This window comes from Pristiophorus japonicus, chromosome 1, assembly GCF_044704955.1.
Source record: "Pristiophorus japonicus isolate sPriJap1 chromosome 1, sPriJap1.hap1, whole genome shotgun sequence".
NCBI classification, from domain to species: Eukaryota; Metazoa; Chordata; class Chondrichthyes; family Pristiophoridae; genus Pristiophorus; species Pristiophorus japonicus.
This window is the reverse complement of record NC_091977.1, coordinates 21,425,763-21,441,046: the sequence shown is the minus strand read 5'-3', so window position 1 is coordinate 21,441,046 and position 15,284 is coordinate 21,425,763. Positions and strand designations below refer to the sequence as shown.

General features: G+C 43.2%; 1 protein-coding gene across 3 annotated transcripts in view; it reads right to left on the bottom strand.

Annotated features, from left to right (window-relative positions):
* The window catches only part of LOC139262882 (H(+)/Cl(-) exchange transporter 3), a 206,733-nt gene that overhangs the window by 169,218 nt on the left and 22,231 nt on the right, over positions 1-15,284 (bottom strand). For all 3 annotated transcript variants that reach the window (XM_070878121.1, XM_070878148.1, XM_070878130.1), the window contains exon 2: positions 9,336-9,511. In XM_070878121.1, coding sequence (XP_070734222.1) covers positions 9,336-9,495 — 160 coding nt within the window. In that variant the 5' untranslated portion in view covers positions 9,496-9,511. The remainder of the gene's footprint in view (positions 1-9,335; positions 9,512-15,284) is intronic.

The window sequence follows — 15,284 nt, the reverse complement described above, 5'->3', positions numbered from 1 at the left end:
ATGATTCTATGATATGTGGTTGTGCATTTAGTACTGGAAGATTATGCTGGAAATAGATGGAACTATCAATCTGGCTTTCAAATTCAACAATCTTCCATCTTCCATCCCCAGCACCCCATTTAGTACATCCATAGCTCTGGAGCCAGCAAGGACAAAAAATATTCAGCCACCTCCTTTTTCAAACTTGCATTGCATGGGGATAAAACAAAAAACAGACTGGACATGTCCATGTTTACGTTGTATGCCAAGCACCTATGCAATTTCAAATATGTAATTTTTCTAAGTCAGCCCATACACAGGGTAATTAGGAAAAATTAGAGGGGGCTGTTAAGTCCATGGGTGAAGGCTGCAGGCCCGTTCAGCAATGGTGTGTATCTGACTGCATTACAAAATACTGCGCATTGTTTATATACAACAGAGCCTGTGTAAGAGATATATAATTAAAATTCCCTTCACAGAAAGGGAGTTTGTACTCAATGCCATGAAAGACAGCCATGTCACTTTATCCCGAGAGCAAAAAAGAACCCTCGATTGCGCTACGAGTCTGCTTTCGATGGCCTCTGTTCCTCAACAGCATGCTTTTGAAGATCTGCTGGATGAGGCACCGGAGCAGCACCTGTTAGTGGGTGGATGCACCTCAAGCAGCCAACCCACAGCAGCACAGCGAAGGTTTAAACAGCCAAGGAACTGATTTAAACCAGCAACGTCGCAGCACAGGGAAAGAGAACAGCTTGAGGGGCAGGGCAGCTTGGAGCTGGTTGAGCCATCTGTGAATGAAAGGAGCGTAATCTGCTTACAAAGGCTGGGAGGTTCCAGGTCCTGAAGATAAGAGAGCATAGTGATGGCTATTCCTGACTTTCCTCCGAGCAAACCTGTTCCTTGATTGCATGTTAAAAGTTCGGCCAACTTAGGTCACAGGGCATGCGATGCAAAGGTACTTTTTAGCCTCAGTGATCAAAGGCCACAGCATCTGAATCACAGAATTGTTGGACAAAAGGAACTCATGTCGCCCATTGTGCCAGTGCAACCTGAGTGAAAACATTTCTTGTAACTTCCTCCCTCATTTTTCTAGTAGTAATACCGAGTCTGTGCCCCCTTGGTACCAATTCACCAACCAACGGCATCAATCTTTTACTATTTACTCTCAAAACCTTTCATGATTTTGAAAACCTATATTGAGCCGCACCCAATCACTGCCCCTTAACTTTCGCTGTTCTAACCAGTAGTCCATGGAGTCTTTTTTTCAGGACTATACCCATCCTTTGTACCATGCTAATGAAACTCTGTGGCATTCTTTTCATAGCTGTAATACCATTCATATAATGGGAAGCTGCAAACAATGCTCCAACTGCAACCTCAATTTCCTGGTTATGATATTCAATGCCCTTGCATATAAAATGGATTTTGACAGATTAAATGAGTGGGCAGTAAGGTGGCAGATGGAACATAATGTGGGGAAATGTGAGGTTATTCAGTTTGGTAGGAAGAATAGAAAAGCAGAATATTTTTAAATGGTGAGAATTTTTTAAATGTTGGTATTGAGAGAGATGTGGGTGTCCTCATGCAAGAAACACAGAAAGCTAGGATGCAGGTACAGCAAGCAACAAGGAAGGCAAATGGCATGTTTTCCTTTATTGCAAGGGAGTTGAAGTACAAGAGTAAGAAAAAGGAAGTCTTGTTACAATTGTACAGGGCCTTGGTGAGACCACACCTGGAGGACTGTGCACAGTTTTGGTCTCCTTATCCAAGGAAGGATATACTTGCCTTGGAGGCGGTGCAATGAAGGTTCACCAGATTGATTCCTGGGATAAGAGGGCTATCTTATGATGAGAGATTATGTAGAATGGGTCTAGACTATCTGGAGTTTTTTTAGAATGAGCGATGATCTCATTGAAACATACAAGATTCTGAACTGGATTGACAGTGAAGATGCTGAGAGGTTGTTTCCCCCAGCTGAAGTGTCTAGAACTAGGGGGATTAGTCTCAGGATAAGGGGTAGGCCATTTAACAACAACTTGTATTTATATAGCGCCTTTAACAAAGTAAAACGTCCCAAGGCGCTTCACAGGAGTATTATGGGATAAAAATTTGACACCGAGCCGCACAAGTAGAACTTAGCGCATATAACCAAAAGCTTCGACAAAGAAGTAGATTTTAAGGAGCGTCTTGAAGGAGGAAAGAAAGGTAGAGAGGCAGAGAAGTTTAGACAGGGAATTCCAGAGCTTGAAGTCTAGGCAACAGAAGGCACAGCCACCAATGGTTGAGCGATCATAATCAGGGATGCTCAAGAGGGCAGTATTAGAGGAGCGCAAACATCTCCGGGTGGGGGGGGGCCCGGAGGAGATGAGAGATAGGGAGGGGCGAGATCATGGAGGAATTTGAAAATAAGGATGATAATTTTGAAATCGAGGCGTTGCTTAACCGGAAGCCAATGTAGGTTAGCAAGCACGGGGCAATGGGTGAGCAGGACTTGGCGAGAGTTAGGACACAGGCAGCCGAGTTTTGGATCACCTCTAGTTTACATAGGGTGGAATGTAGCAGGCGTTGGCATCATCAAGTCTAGAGGTAACAAAGGCATGGATGAGGGTTTCAACAGCAGATGAGCTGAGGCAAGGGCAGAGACAGGCGATGTTACAGAGATGGAAATAGATGGTCCTGGCCATGCTGCGGATATGTGGTCGAAAGCTCATTTCAGGCAGAGTTGAGGAGGAATTTCTTCACTCAGAGGGCTGTGAATCTTTGGAATTCTCTGCCCCAGAGAGCTGTGAATGCTGAGTCTCTGACTATATTCAAGGCTGAGATAGATAAGATTTTTGAACTCTAGGGGAATCAAGGGATATGGAGATCGGGCAGGAATGTGGCATTAAGGTCGATGATCAGTCATGATATTATTGAATGGTGGAGCAGGCTCGAGGGGCCGTATGGCTGACTCCTGCTCCTAATTCTTATGTTCTTAAAACCAGTTTGCTTTTTGTGGCCCTTTCCACCTACATTCCCCCCTTAAAAGATCAACACATTATTTCCCACATTACAATCAGTGATTAGACTTCAAAAGTACATTCTTAGCTGTAATAAACATCCTGAGGTCATGAAAGGCACCATAGAAATTCAAGCTCTTCCTTAACATCTACACTCCTAGATCGCTCTGTTCCACTACTCATCATTTAAAAATTAGTGACTGGCCACAGGTGTGGCTATGGTGATATCATTTTATCCACATGCATTGATCTTACTGGAAAACGCCATGCATACAATCTTTCACACAATACAGATAAATGTTCTTCACGTGTGTATAGTTGAATACAAACATCAAACAAATAGTAACCAAGGAACTAAAGCACACGCAACAATCAAAAAACACTCACACTTGGCTTTTTGGCTTACCATTTTACCAATAAAAACATGGAGGTTAAAGTACACATGAATTCACTGTGCCAGTTATGAGTATTCAGATCAGACGCTCAATGACTGTGTCTATATTCATTTTTTATTTACTAATCAGAAAAGCAATTAGCCACTGATGGTTAGTGGATAACAACTATTTAGGGTATATTTATCTTTCTTACATTTTTAAGTAGAAGTGAGCAAAGCATGTCATTGCACACTGAATATTCCGGTTACAGGACAGCTTACATGTTATCCTACTGCTGCCTCTTTGTATTTCCATATCAAAGTCAGATCATTTGCTCACTCATCTGTGGTAACAAAGCTTCACCAGACTTACTTGTCATCTCTAAGCGGTCAGTGGACCAAGAGATTAAGATCTGGCGGGCCCGCTCAATGGTTAAATCGACCACAATTGCAGCAGTTGAGTGGAATCTCATGAAAGGGATTATGTCTCTGTCTTCAGTACTGCAACAAAAAATGTGGTGCAAGGGACTCCCCCAGTGGCTGAGTGAATAAATGCAGCACTGATCACTATCACTGGGTTTTACACTGGTTTGGGCTGATCTGGCTAAGGTGCCACCAATGGCTTCCTATCCTCAGGTTATGGAGGTTCAGGAAAATTCAGACAGTTTCCCATTCTGATCACTATCAAGTGACCTCTGCTAAAAAGTACCCATATGCGGATATAAAATGAAGAGAAAGAAAAACTTGCTTTCACAGAACATCTCATCATGTCTCAGAAACATTTCAAAGTGATTCACTTATTTTTGAAATGCAGTGACTTGTTATGAGATCAGGCTGGACTGTGATTCGATCCCCTGCGTATGTGACAAATAGCCTGACAACATTCATAATCCAGACTCGAGGATAAGGCACCAAAGGCACTCTAATGCTCCTGAAACTATCACAACACAAGTCGTCTCAGACAGGAGTCGAACCCATGGTTTTCTTTTTGCTCAGAAGCACTGAAGGTTGTAATGGCCCCATTGCTCAGCACAGGTCACGGACTAAATCTAGAACAGGTTAGCAAGGCCCTAAAAAAAAAGCAAACCAAGCACTCGGGTTTATTTCTAGAGGTATATAACTGAAAAGTAGGGAAGTTAAGCTCAACCTTTATCGAACCTTGGTTAGACCGACCACACTTGTGACTAGAACTGTATGCATTACTCCCCATATTATAAAAAGATATAGAAGCACTGGGGAGAGTGCAGAGAAGATTTACAGGACGACACCAGAAATGCGAGGGTATACATATCAGGAAAGGATGAACAGGTTGGGTCTCTTTTCTCCTGAAAAAAGGCTGAGAGGTGACCTAATAGAGGTCTTTAAAATTATGAAAGGTTTTGATAGAGTGGATACAGAGAGAATGGCCCCAAGTTTCATCCCGCGGCGAAAACGGCGCATCTCCGAACTGGGCGCCTGTTTTTCACGCCGAAAACTGCGCCTAAAAAAAAGTCCGATATTCTCGAGCTCCTTGAAGCTTGATGTCTGCTTGGCGCGGCGCGCTCTTCGCAGCAGGGGGCGGAGCCTAACACCCGCGCCGATTTTCTAAGTAGCAGGGGGCGGGTACAATTTAAATTAGCCTTCGTGGTGCCGGCAACCCTGCGCGTGCACGTTGGAGCGTGCGCGTGCGCACAGTCTCACACAAACATTGCCACTCGGCCATTTTTAAAAGGACTGCAGAAAAAGTGAAGATTTGTTTCTTGGACCCCTGCAAAGGCTTGTAATTAAATTTTCTGTGCATGAGGGAGTGCTTTTAGCAGCACTGCTGAATAAATCACCTGCTGAAATCAGTGAGTTCAGCTTTTCACTGCGAAACTTGCAGAACCGGTGCTGCATTGATGCATGCAAATTAAGGACTGTGTGTTTGGAGAAATAAGAGTGCCAATTCAACTTTGCAAATTTAAATATAAAACTGTCGATGTGGCTGCCTCTCCCTGTCCAAATGGCCTCAGTCCCCCTCACAGCTCGAAGGCTGCTGCTGTATCTTCGGCTGCCGTCGAGCCACTGATGCCGCTGATATCTCATGGCCGAATGGCCTCGGGTCCGTCCGGTGCTGCTTCTTCGCGGCCAGCCATGAAGAGAATGAAGGCCTGCCTCAAGCACCGCAGCTCAGCTCGAAGCTTGCTGCCGCTGCCGTCGAGACACTGACGCCACACCCCTGCCTGTCTCCAACATGAAAGGCCTGCCTGAAGCACAGCAGCTCGAAGGCTGATGCTATTTCACAGAGGTAGGAACATGGTTTATTTAATCTCTTCTTTGCTTATAAATTTTTATTCAGGTTGGATTTATTTGTATAATATTTGTATAAGTATAACTAAGGATTGATTGTAGAATTTAATGACTTCCCTTCCCCCCCCCCCACCTCGTTCCCTACACCTAATTTGTAACCTACGCCTGATTTTCTAAAGTGTAGACAAGGTTTTTTCAAGCGTACAAAAATCTTCACTTACTCCATTCTAAGTTAGTTTGGAGTAAGTTTTCACTCACGAAACTTTGAAAACAGGCATAAGTGGCCGGACACGCCCCCTTTCGGAAAAAAAATTCTGTTCCAAAGTGAAACTGTTCTAACTGACTAGAACTGGAGCAAACTAAATGTCGAGAATTCCAATTTCTAAGATACTCCGTTCTACACCAGTTGCTCCTAAAAATCAGGAGCAAATCATGTGGAAACTTGGGGCCAATGTTTCCTCTTGTGGGGAAAAGCAGAACTAGAGTCCATCAATATAAGATAGTCACCAAGAAATCCAATAGTCACCAAGAAACTTCTTTACCCAAAGAGTGGTGAGAATGTGGAACTCGCTACCACAGGGAGCGGTTGAAGCGAATAGTATTGAGGCATTTAAGGGGAGGCTAGACAAACAGATGAGGGAGAAGAGGAATAGAGGGTTATGCTGACAATTTAGATGAGGAAAGACGAGGGGAGACTCGAGTGGAGCATAAATGTCGGCATGGACTGTTTCTGTGTCGTATATCCTATATAATCCTAGGCAGTCCTAGAACCTTTCTGGAATGTAAGCCTCAGTACCACACAAAGCAAAATACTTCGGATGCTGGAATCTGAAATAAAAATAGAAAATGCTGGAAATCTCAGCGGGTCAGGCAGCAACTATGGAAAGAAAAACAGAGTTAACATTTCAGACCTTTCGTCAGAACTGGCAATTGTTCAAAATGTAACAGATTCTTAAGGAAGTGTTGGGGCCCTGAAGGGGTGAGGAGGGGGTTGGAAAGAACAAAAGGGAAGGTCTGTGCCTATCACAGACCTTCGCTTTTGTTCTTTCCACACCCTCCTCCCCCTTAAGAATCTGTTACATCTCTAACCTTTTCCAGTTCTGATGAAGGGTCATCGACCAAAAAAACGTGAACTCTGTTTCTCTCTCCTCAGATGCTGCCTGACCCACTGAGATTTCCTGCATTTTTCATACCACAATTTGAATTTACAAATTAAATAATTGAGACCGGCACATAACATTTTACTTACTCAATTTCCAGTGTTTTGTGCCAGTTATCAGATTGTTGAGTCCCAAATTTATTATGACCTTCACAGAAAGAAGCACTGCCTTAGAACAATGACTACAGATACATGTGTGACGTCCGAAATCCGGAAACCTCGGGACTGAGGCCTTTCCAGATTTCGGGACGTTTTTGCTTGGGCCGAGGTAGGAAGGGTGCGGGGGTCGGTTGGGCCACCTGAGGTTGAGGGGGGTGGGGGGGAGGAGGTTGGCCGGCCAAGGCGGGAAGTCCAGATTTCGGAACGTCCCGCCACGGATTCGCCCGGTGACTGGATTCCGGAATTCCGGATTTTGTACCTGGGTAACACAGAAAGCTTTACTGCTCTCTGCACAAGCATATACAACATTATAGAACCGTCCAGATGAATGTAAAACTTCACAACACATCAGCATTTTCTGTATGTGAATTGCCTGCAACGGTTTTTTATGTCAGAGGCCTGAGCCTGATTGAGAAGTCCTGAGGTTAGGAGAGTTTCCAGACCATCAATTCCAGCCGAACAAAGTCAACAAGGCAGCAAGCAACAGCTCCCAACATATATTTGTGCTGACAACTTACAAAATCGTATTTGAGATTTGTTAGCAAGACCATCACACATAGGAGCATACAAAGCTAGAAACTGGTTTAGGCCCATTTCCACTTTTTCTCCTTATGCGCTCCTCGTTTTTGATCCTAAAGATATAAACTGAAATAATACCCTGAAAAACCAAGGATTTAAAATCAGAAAAACTGTCTTTAATGAACGTTAATGATCAGGAAAACTCATATACAAATGATTAGTGCGGCCATTGTTTTTGGACAGAGTCATCTCGCAAGTCATCTGAAATATTTTTTAAAAAGCAAAGGACTTGCATTTATATAGCACCGTTCCAAAGTACTTCTAGCTGAAGTACTTTTGAAGTGTAGTGACTGTTGTAATGTAAGGATACACGGCACAAGGTCCCACATACAGCATCGAGATAATGACCAGACAATCTATTTTCATGATGCTGGTTGAGGGATAAATATCGGCCAGGACACACTGCTCTTTTCAAAATAGTGCTATTGGATCTTTTATATACAGCTGAAAGAACAGAGAGGATCCAGGTTTAACGTCTCATCTGAAAGATGGCACTGCCGACACTTCAGCACTGAATCAAGTCCCTGGAGTGGGACTTGAACCACTTTTCACTTAGGAGGTGTGAATGCTACCAACAGAGTCATGGCTGACACTTGCTATCGGACAGAATATTGTGTTTCCCAGGTAGAAGCCAAGCCACTTAATTCAATTCCAAGTGTCCTATGCATTTTTTATATTTGTTCTAATGAGCAGCCTAAACAGCAGTCCTTAAAGGAACCACTAGAGGCCACGCAAAAAAAAGCAACCAGTGAAATGTTTTAATTTTTGGTTTTGTGGGCCAGGAGTGCTCTTTGCTACTGGCTGGTGCGTGGCCCTCCCAGCCAGGGACTGTCTCTTCCCTGGCCCAGGCCTATCCTTGCGACTGGCTCAGTATGGGAGCAGGCAGGTTTCTTGTCCTCCCATAACTGCCTAGCTGCAGCAGGGCATCCATTTGGTACCCGGAGCTTATCAGCAGCATTGAAATAACTTCCTGAGGCCAACTTTGAGCAGACGGTGTGATTGCAATGCACCCGATTCAGGCAAAAGTCGAAGTCAGCGCCCCGTTTATTTATTTTCAGCATCATATCAAACTTCACGGGCCCTAGAAGATTTCTTTCAAACTTCTTTCCAAATTGTTTGCATGTAGGCTTGCACGCCTCGCTCACCCAACTACAACAATGAAACCTCTGACTCACTGTGAGCAAAACTAATGGAAACGTGCTAGTATATATTATAAATCAACCAAGAATGATTATAATGGTACTTTAGGAGCACAATATTCCAAAAATTCATCTAATTTAATGTACATTTTAACCCACTAAATGATGAAATTTGTTAAAAGATGGATTATATTGTACAAGATGATTAGGTGAGATGCAAGACATCTATTCCTGGGCCCACAAAAACAAAAGGAGCACTCCTCCTGGGCCCACAAAAACAAAACAAATACAAGTTGAACTTCCCTTATCCGGAACTCCTTTATCCAGAACCATCCCTCGTCCCGAACCATTCCCAGCCACCAGGTAGCACATGCGCAAAACTCCGAAATGAACAAATTGAAGTCCTTCCTGGCTGCCGACTACTGCAATCGCTGGCTGCGATCCCCCCTCCCCACCCCCGCCACGGTCTCTCTGCCGCACTCCCAGCCCCAATATCCCCTTGCTCAGTACCTGTACTATCCAATTTAACGTGATCACCCCTCATCTGGAAAAATCCCTTATCCGGAACAGGCCAGATCCCAAGAGTTCCGATAAGGGAGGTTCAACCTGTATTGGCAATGCAGGACTCGGTACTGTTTACACAAGTACAATGATAGATAAAGCAAGAACACGACACTCACCTGTAGAAACATCACCATCCAGCAGGTTGTCATCCTCAGATCCTGTGAAGTCCATGATAACTCCTGCTCCATCTAGCAATTCCTCATCACTGCTCGCACTGGTTATACTGTTGTAACTGTTTCGGTAATATCCTCTAGAAAACAATTGTTCTGACTCCATTTAGCACCTGGGTGATCTGAAGAAAGAAACAACATGCAGTTACACCTCCCATTTTGAAAAGTATATTAACGTGAAACTTACTCCATTTTGTTTTGGAAGTATGGCAGCCGTTTGAATACACCATCCGAGGGACTACATTTCAATAATTACAGTATCTGGAGCTACACATTTTTATGAATTTAGATGAACTGCTGGAACATCTCAATAATGTATTACACCACAGTACAGTACAGCACAAGCTGTTTTCACAATATCTCAAGTAGTAAAATTATCTCAGCCAGATAATCTGGAGATGATGCTACAAAGATGGTAGACAGTTTGGAGTGGAAGTCGCACATCTCCTGTGCACCAACCAGCAGCTGTTTCAAAAGGAACAGTATTGGCAAGTGCTTTCTTAGTTTAGAAATGGCACATCTCATGTGAGCATTTAAAAAGAGAAAGATTATAGCATAATGGCCTCAATTTTGCCCAGCACTGAGCGATTTTTCTGGCGCTGAAGGTTAGCGAAAAGATGCACCAATATTGGGGTGCCGGCGCCGACTACCAGCGCCAGAATGTTTGGCGCCATACATTCTGGCGCTGGTGTGCGTTGAAAAGCAGTTTACGTGCCATTTCGGGACACAAGACCAACCTTCCCCAGCAACGATTTTTAAAAATCCGCACACAGACACAAGCAGCACTATAGAAAAAAGCCTTACCCACAGTTAAAGAAATCCGTGCTGGCCCGCTCCTATCCCCGGCCAAAGGGCCTCCCTTGCTATTTTCAATCAACCATATGCAGCTAAAAGAAAACATACCATTAATGCTCCCCCTTCGTTGAGGGAACTATCAGCAGACAAATTAAACAGAAGTCTTCACCACTCGCCTTTTCCATCGAGGTAAAAAGTGGCCCCAAATCTTCAGATAATCCTAAAGTCCAGGGAAGCCTTCTTAATTCACATGGCAGCCAAAATCACCATATTAACAGGAGTCTTCTTTCCACAAACACCAAAAGCAGCTTTTTTCAAATCCTCCACGCAGCCATCCTCGGCCGAAGGTCCTCCACGCATGCGGCCCGGTGCTATCCTAGGCCAAAGATCCTCCACACGAGACAATTTTTTTTTACAGCGCATACGTTTTTTTGTGCATGCGCAGTTTTTCTGTACATGCGCAGTTTTTCTGTACATGCGCAGTGAGTTGGTCTTTTTCTTTCTTTCAGCGCATGCGCAATGGATTCTAGGCGCACACTCTTAGCACCGCGCCCCTAGATGGACTCGGGTAGCGCCGCGCATCATGGAGATTTCCTTTAAAGGGAAACTAGGCATTTTTTTTTTCTCGCCGCTGACGGTCCTCAAAGAAATGTGTGTACAGGTAAGTGTACGCCATTATTTATACTTGGGGAAAATTGGGGCTAATGAGAAGCTTTTAGTGCAGTGGTTAGGTTACTGTACTGACAACCCCGAGAACATGAGTTTAAAATCCCACAAGAGCAGTTTGGGAATTTAAATTCTGGAATTAAAAGCAGCTGTCTGTAAAAAAGTGACACTGAGAAGCAGTGGGATTATCGTTAAAACCCAATGGGTTCACGAGTACCCTTTAGAAAACAAACACCTACCCAGTCTGGCCTATGTGTTACTCCAGTACCTTCCCAACGTGATCGACTCTTAACTGCATTCTGAAGTGGCCGAGCAAGCCACTCAGTTGCATCAATCCAGCAATTCTGGGATGGACAATAAACGTCAGCCTTGCCAAGTAACCCCCATATCCTGAGAATGATTTTTTTCCCTAAGATTTGGCCACTGGGGAGGAGAGGGACAGCTGGCCAGTAAAATGTTTGCAGCTACTGTAGCAGCAAAAAAAAAATAAAGCTACTGCAATATAGAAACAGGTTGAATTTTAAATCATTACTAATAATTACAAATCACAAAGTCTGTACAAATTAAATAGCAAACTGCAGTTTCTAGAGATTGGCCCTGCTATAAAACCTAACCCTGAAATTTAGCTGAGAAGGAAAGGGAAAGCGAGATAATTGGAACAAATTCAGAGCTCAATAATTCCTTACTTTACCTCATCATCATCATCATAGGTAGTCCCTCAAAATGAGGATGACTTGCTTCCATGCCAAAAAAGATGAGGTCACAGGTGTTTCAATGAAGGACCTCCATCCTGAAGGGTGGAAGATGCCTGTGGGTGGATACTGCACTTGTCAAAGGGGAAAGTGGGGTCTGAGTATAAAGGCCTCAGACCTCAAACATTTCGACAAAAGTACCTGGTGGTCCCGGAGACTTGTGGTCCTGGGCCTCTACACGAAGGCCTTCATAGTAGAGGCACACGTATCCCAGCAGCGTATGGATTTTGTACACATCACTGGGATCACGTGGGCCGGCCCAATTCATATACAGTATACGGAACCACCATTAGTATGAATGCGAATACCACCTCGCCCCCCCAAAACACAGAAACACTGAAAATAACTTTTTTTAAACTATCACATATTTAAAATTAATTAAAATGGAATTTAAATTATTTAATACAAAAATTTTATTTATTTTTAAAGAAATTTACATGTTTTAAAGGGTCTAAAAATAAACTTACCTTCTTTAACAGGACTTCAAATTTTTTATTAACGTATTTTTCTGTACTTTAAAAGATTTATGCTGATAAATGCAGGTGCAAGAACTGTTTTTAATCAGTCGTAAGAATTTGAAGGACATTCGTTGGACAGGAGTGAGTAAATAGCCCAAATCTCCGCCCACGGAGGCCCTTTACTTTCGGATGCAGTGGATCTGTCAATAGAATTCTTGACAGAGCGCAAGTTCCTGGTTTAGGCGCATGAACTTCGCATATCTAAACCCGGAACTTGCGGGGACCCCGTGGGCGCATGCGCACCTCGTATGTGCCCGTGGGGAGTGCAAAATCAGGTCCATTAAGAACACAAGATGTTCTTAAAAGAAATAGGAGGAGTAGGCCACTTGGCCCTTCGAGCTTTCTCCGCCATTCAATAAGATCATAGCTGATCTTCTATCTCAACTCCATCTTCTTGCACTATCCCTTAAAATTCAAAAATCTATCTATCTCAGTCTTGAATATACTCGACGACTGAGCATCCACAGCCATCTGGGATAGAGAATTCCAAAGATTCACCATCCTCTGAGTGAAGAAATTTCTCCTCAAATCAGTCAGACATACCAACCCTTATTCTGAGACTGTGACCCCTGGTTCCAGACGCCCCAGACAGGAGAAACATCCTCCCAGGATCTACCCCGTCAAACCCTGTAAGAATGTTATATGTTTCAATGAGATCACCTCTCATTCTTCTAAATTCTAGGGAATATAAAGGAAGACAGACTTGCATTTATATAGCACCTTTCACGACCACCGGCCGCCTCAAAGCGCTTTACAGCCAATGAAGTACTTTTGGGAAGTACAGTTATTGTTGTAATGTGGGAAATGCACAGCCAACTTGTGCACAACAAGTTCCCACACACAGCAATGTGATAATGACCAGATAATCTGTTATTGTTATGTTGATTGAGGGATAAATATTGGCCAGGATATTGGGGATAACTCACCTGTTCTTCTTCGAAATAGTGCCATGGGATCTTTTATGTCCACCTGAGAGAGCAGACGGGGCTTCGGTTTAACGTCTCATCCGAAAGACGGCACCTCCGACAGTGCAGCACTCCTTTAGCAATGCACTGGTCTATTCAATCTCTCCTCATAGGACAAACCCCTATCCCAGGGATCAGTCAGGTGAACCTTTGTTCAACATAACAAAAACAGATGATCTGGTCATTATCACATTGCTGTTTGTGAGTTCGCTGTGCGCAAGTTGGCTGCCATGTTTCCCACATTACAACAGTGACTACACTCCAAAAGTACTTAATTGGCTGGAAAGAGTTTTGAGACGTTTGGTGGTTGTGAAAAGCACTACATAAATATAAGCCTTTCTTTCTTTCATAGCACAGAAATTTCCACTGGTTGGCAATTTCATTCTTCACTCTATGGTCCTAAGTATTACTGCTTTTGGAAGTGGAAAAACTTAAATTGATGGCACAAGGTAGTGCTCCTCTGAAGTTAACTTTGAGGTACATTGGTGGGGCAGTGGAAAAGAAGTTCCATGTTATATAGCAGGCAGTGCATTAATTGACCCAAGAACATTTGATTCCGCTGGTGAATGAAAGGAATTATCTCTGCCCATTTGCGGGAAGGTTAGGGTGAATGGGAGGTAGTTCCACTCTCCAGCAAAACAGATTGAAACAAGACAAATCCTATCTCAAGTGCTCCACATTAAAAGTTCATAATTCTGGCAGGAATGTAATTTTGTCCTCCCACAACACATTGCTCTTGGTTCTCCCAATCGGCTGACATTTTTTCGAAAGTAGGCGTTTCACAGTGCATTCTCATCAGTTCACTAGTGGTCATGTGCTCTGTTGTTTTCTTTCCTTTTTCATGTCATCACTTAACTACAACTACCCAACAAAAAAAAACTTAATTTTATGATGTGCATAAGCGTTCATCATGAAAGTGTGTGCAACGGACGTTAGGCTCTATATTGAACCTTTAATAACTTCCATGCCTCAAAAAAGCATTCTTAATGTTAAGATTTTTAGGATGAGGGTCAGGAATGAAACATTTTGCCATCCTGTTCACCAGGGACCCAGTATTGAACACTTCCATGTCAAGTATTGCAGATGCAAAGTAAAACTCACCCAGCTCAGTTAACCTCAACATGTCTTAAAGCCATGCTCATACAATAAACCTTAACTACCCAATCTATGATAGTTCCCATTTCCCTCTGAGCAAGATTGCCAATTAAGAACCAATTTTTGACAATTTTGTGTCGTGGGCTTGTAACATAAAAAAAAAGCAAATTTGCATTTAGAAGCGCACATTTCACACCCTCACAATGTCCCAAAGTGATTGACAGCCAACAAATCATTTTTGAAGTGCAGTTACTGTTGCTTGATGAGCACACACAGCAGCTAATTTGTGCACAGCAAGGTTCCAAAAAAATGAGGAGGAAAAATTACCAGTCAATCTGTTCTGATGGTGTTTGACACACAAATGGCAGAACCTCGTGATTTTCTTCAATAGCGGCTTTGGATTTTTTTTACTGCTCGGTTTAACAGCTCATCATAGGTTATGTTTATCCAAAAAAAAAACTCTAAAAATGCAGCATACCATCAGTACTGAAAGACCACACAGTGATGTATGCTTGAGGCCTTCCATGACCAGTGGATGCCGCAGGGATTGGAGTGCTGAGTGAATAATGGAAATAAGATTTAATTTGATAAGTTTCCTTTGTCTTTTATTGGTTCTAAAAAGGGAGCACTTTGAGAGATTTTTTTGAGTTGATTACACTGGGATATCATTAGTACTACATAAAATTACAACACAGCCTAACCAGGATGAATACTTGGCTTGAGGAGCGGTACAGAAGGGAGGGATTCAAATTCCTGGGACATTGGAACTGGTTCTGGGGGAGGTGGGACCAGTACAAACCGGACGGTCTGCACCTGGGCAGGACCGGAACCAATTTCCTAGGGGGAGTGTTTGCTAGTGCTGTTGGGGAGGAGCTAAACTAATATGGGAACCTATGCAGGGAGACAGAGGGAAGTAGAATGGGGGCAGAAACAAAAGCTAGAAAGAAGAAAAGTAAAAGTGGAGGGCAGAGAAACCTAAGGCAAACAGCAAAATTCTAAAGACATCCAAACAGTAGTAATGAGATTGGGGACAACATCAAACAAGAAATTAGAGATGTATGCAATAAAGGTACAGCAGCTATCATGGGAGACTTTAATCTACAT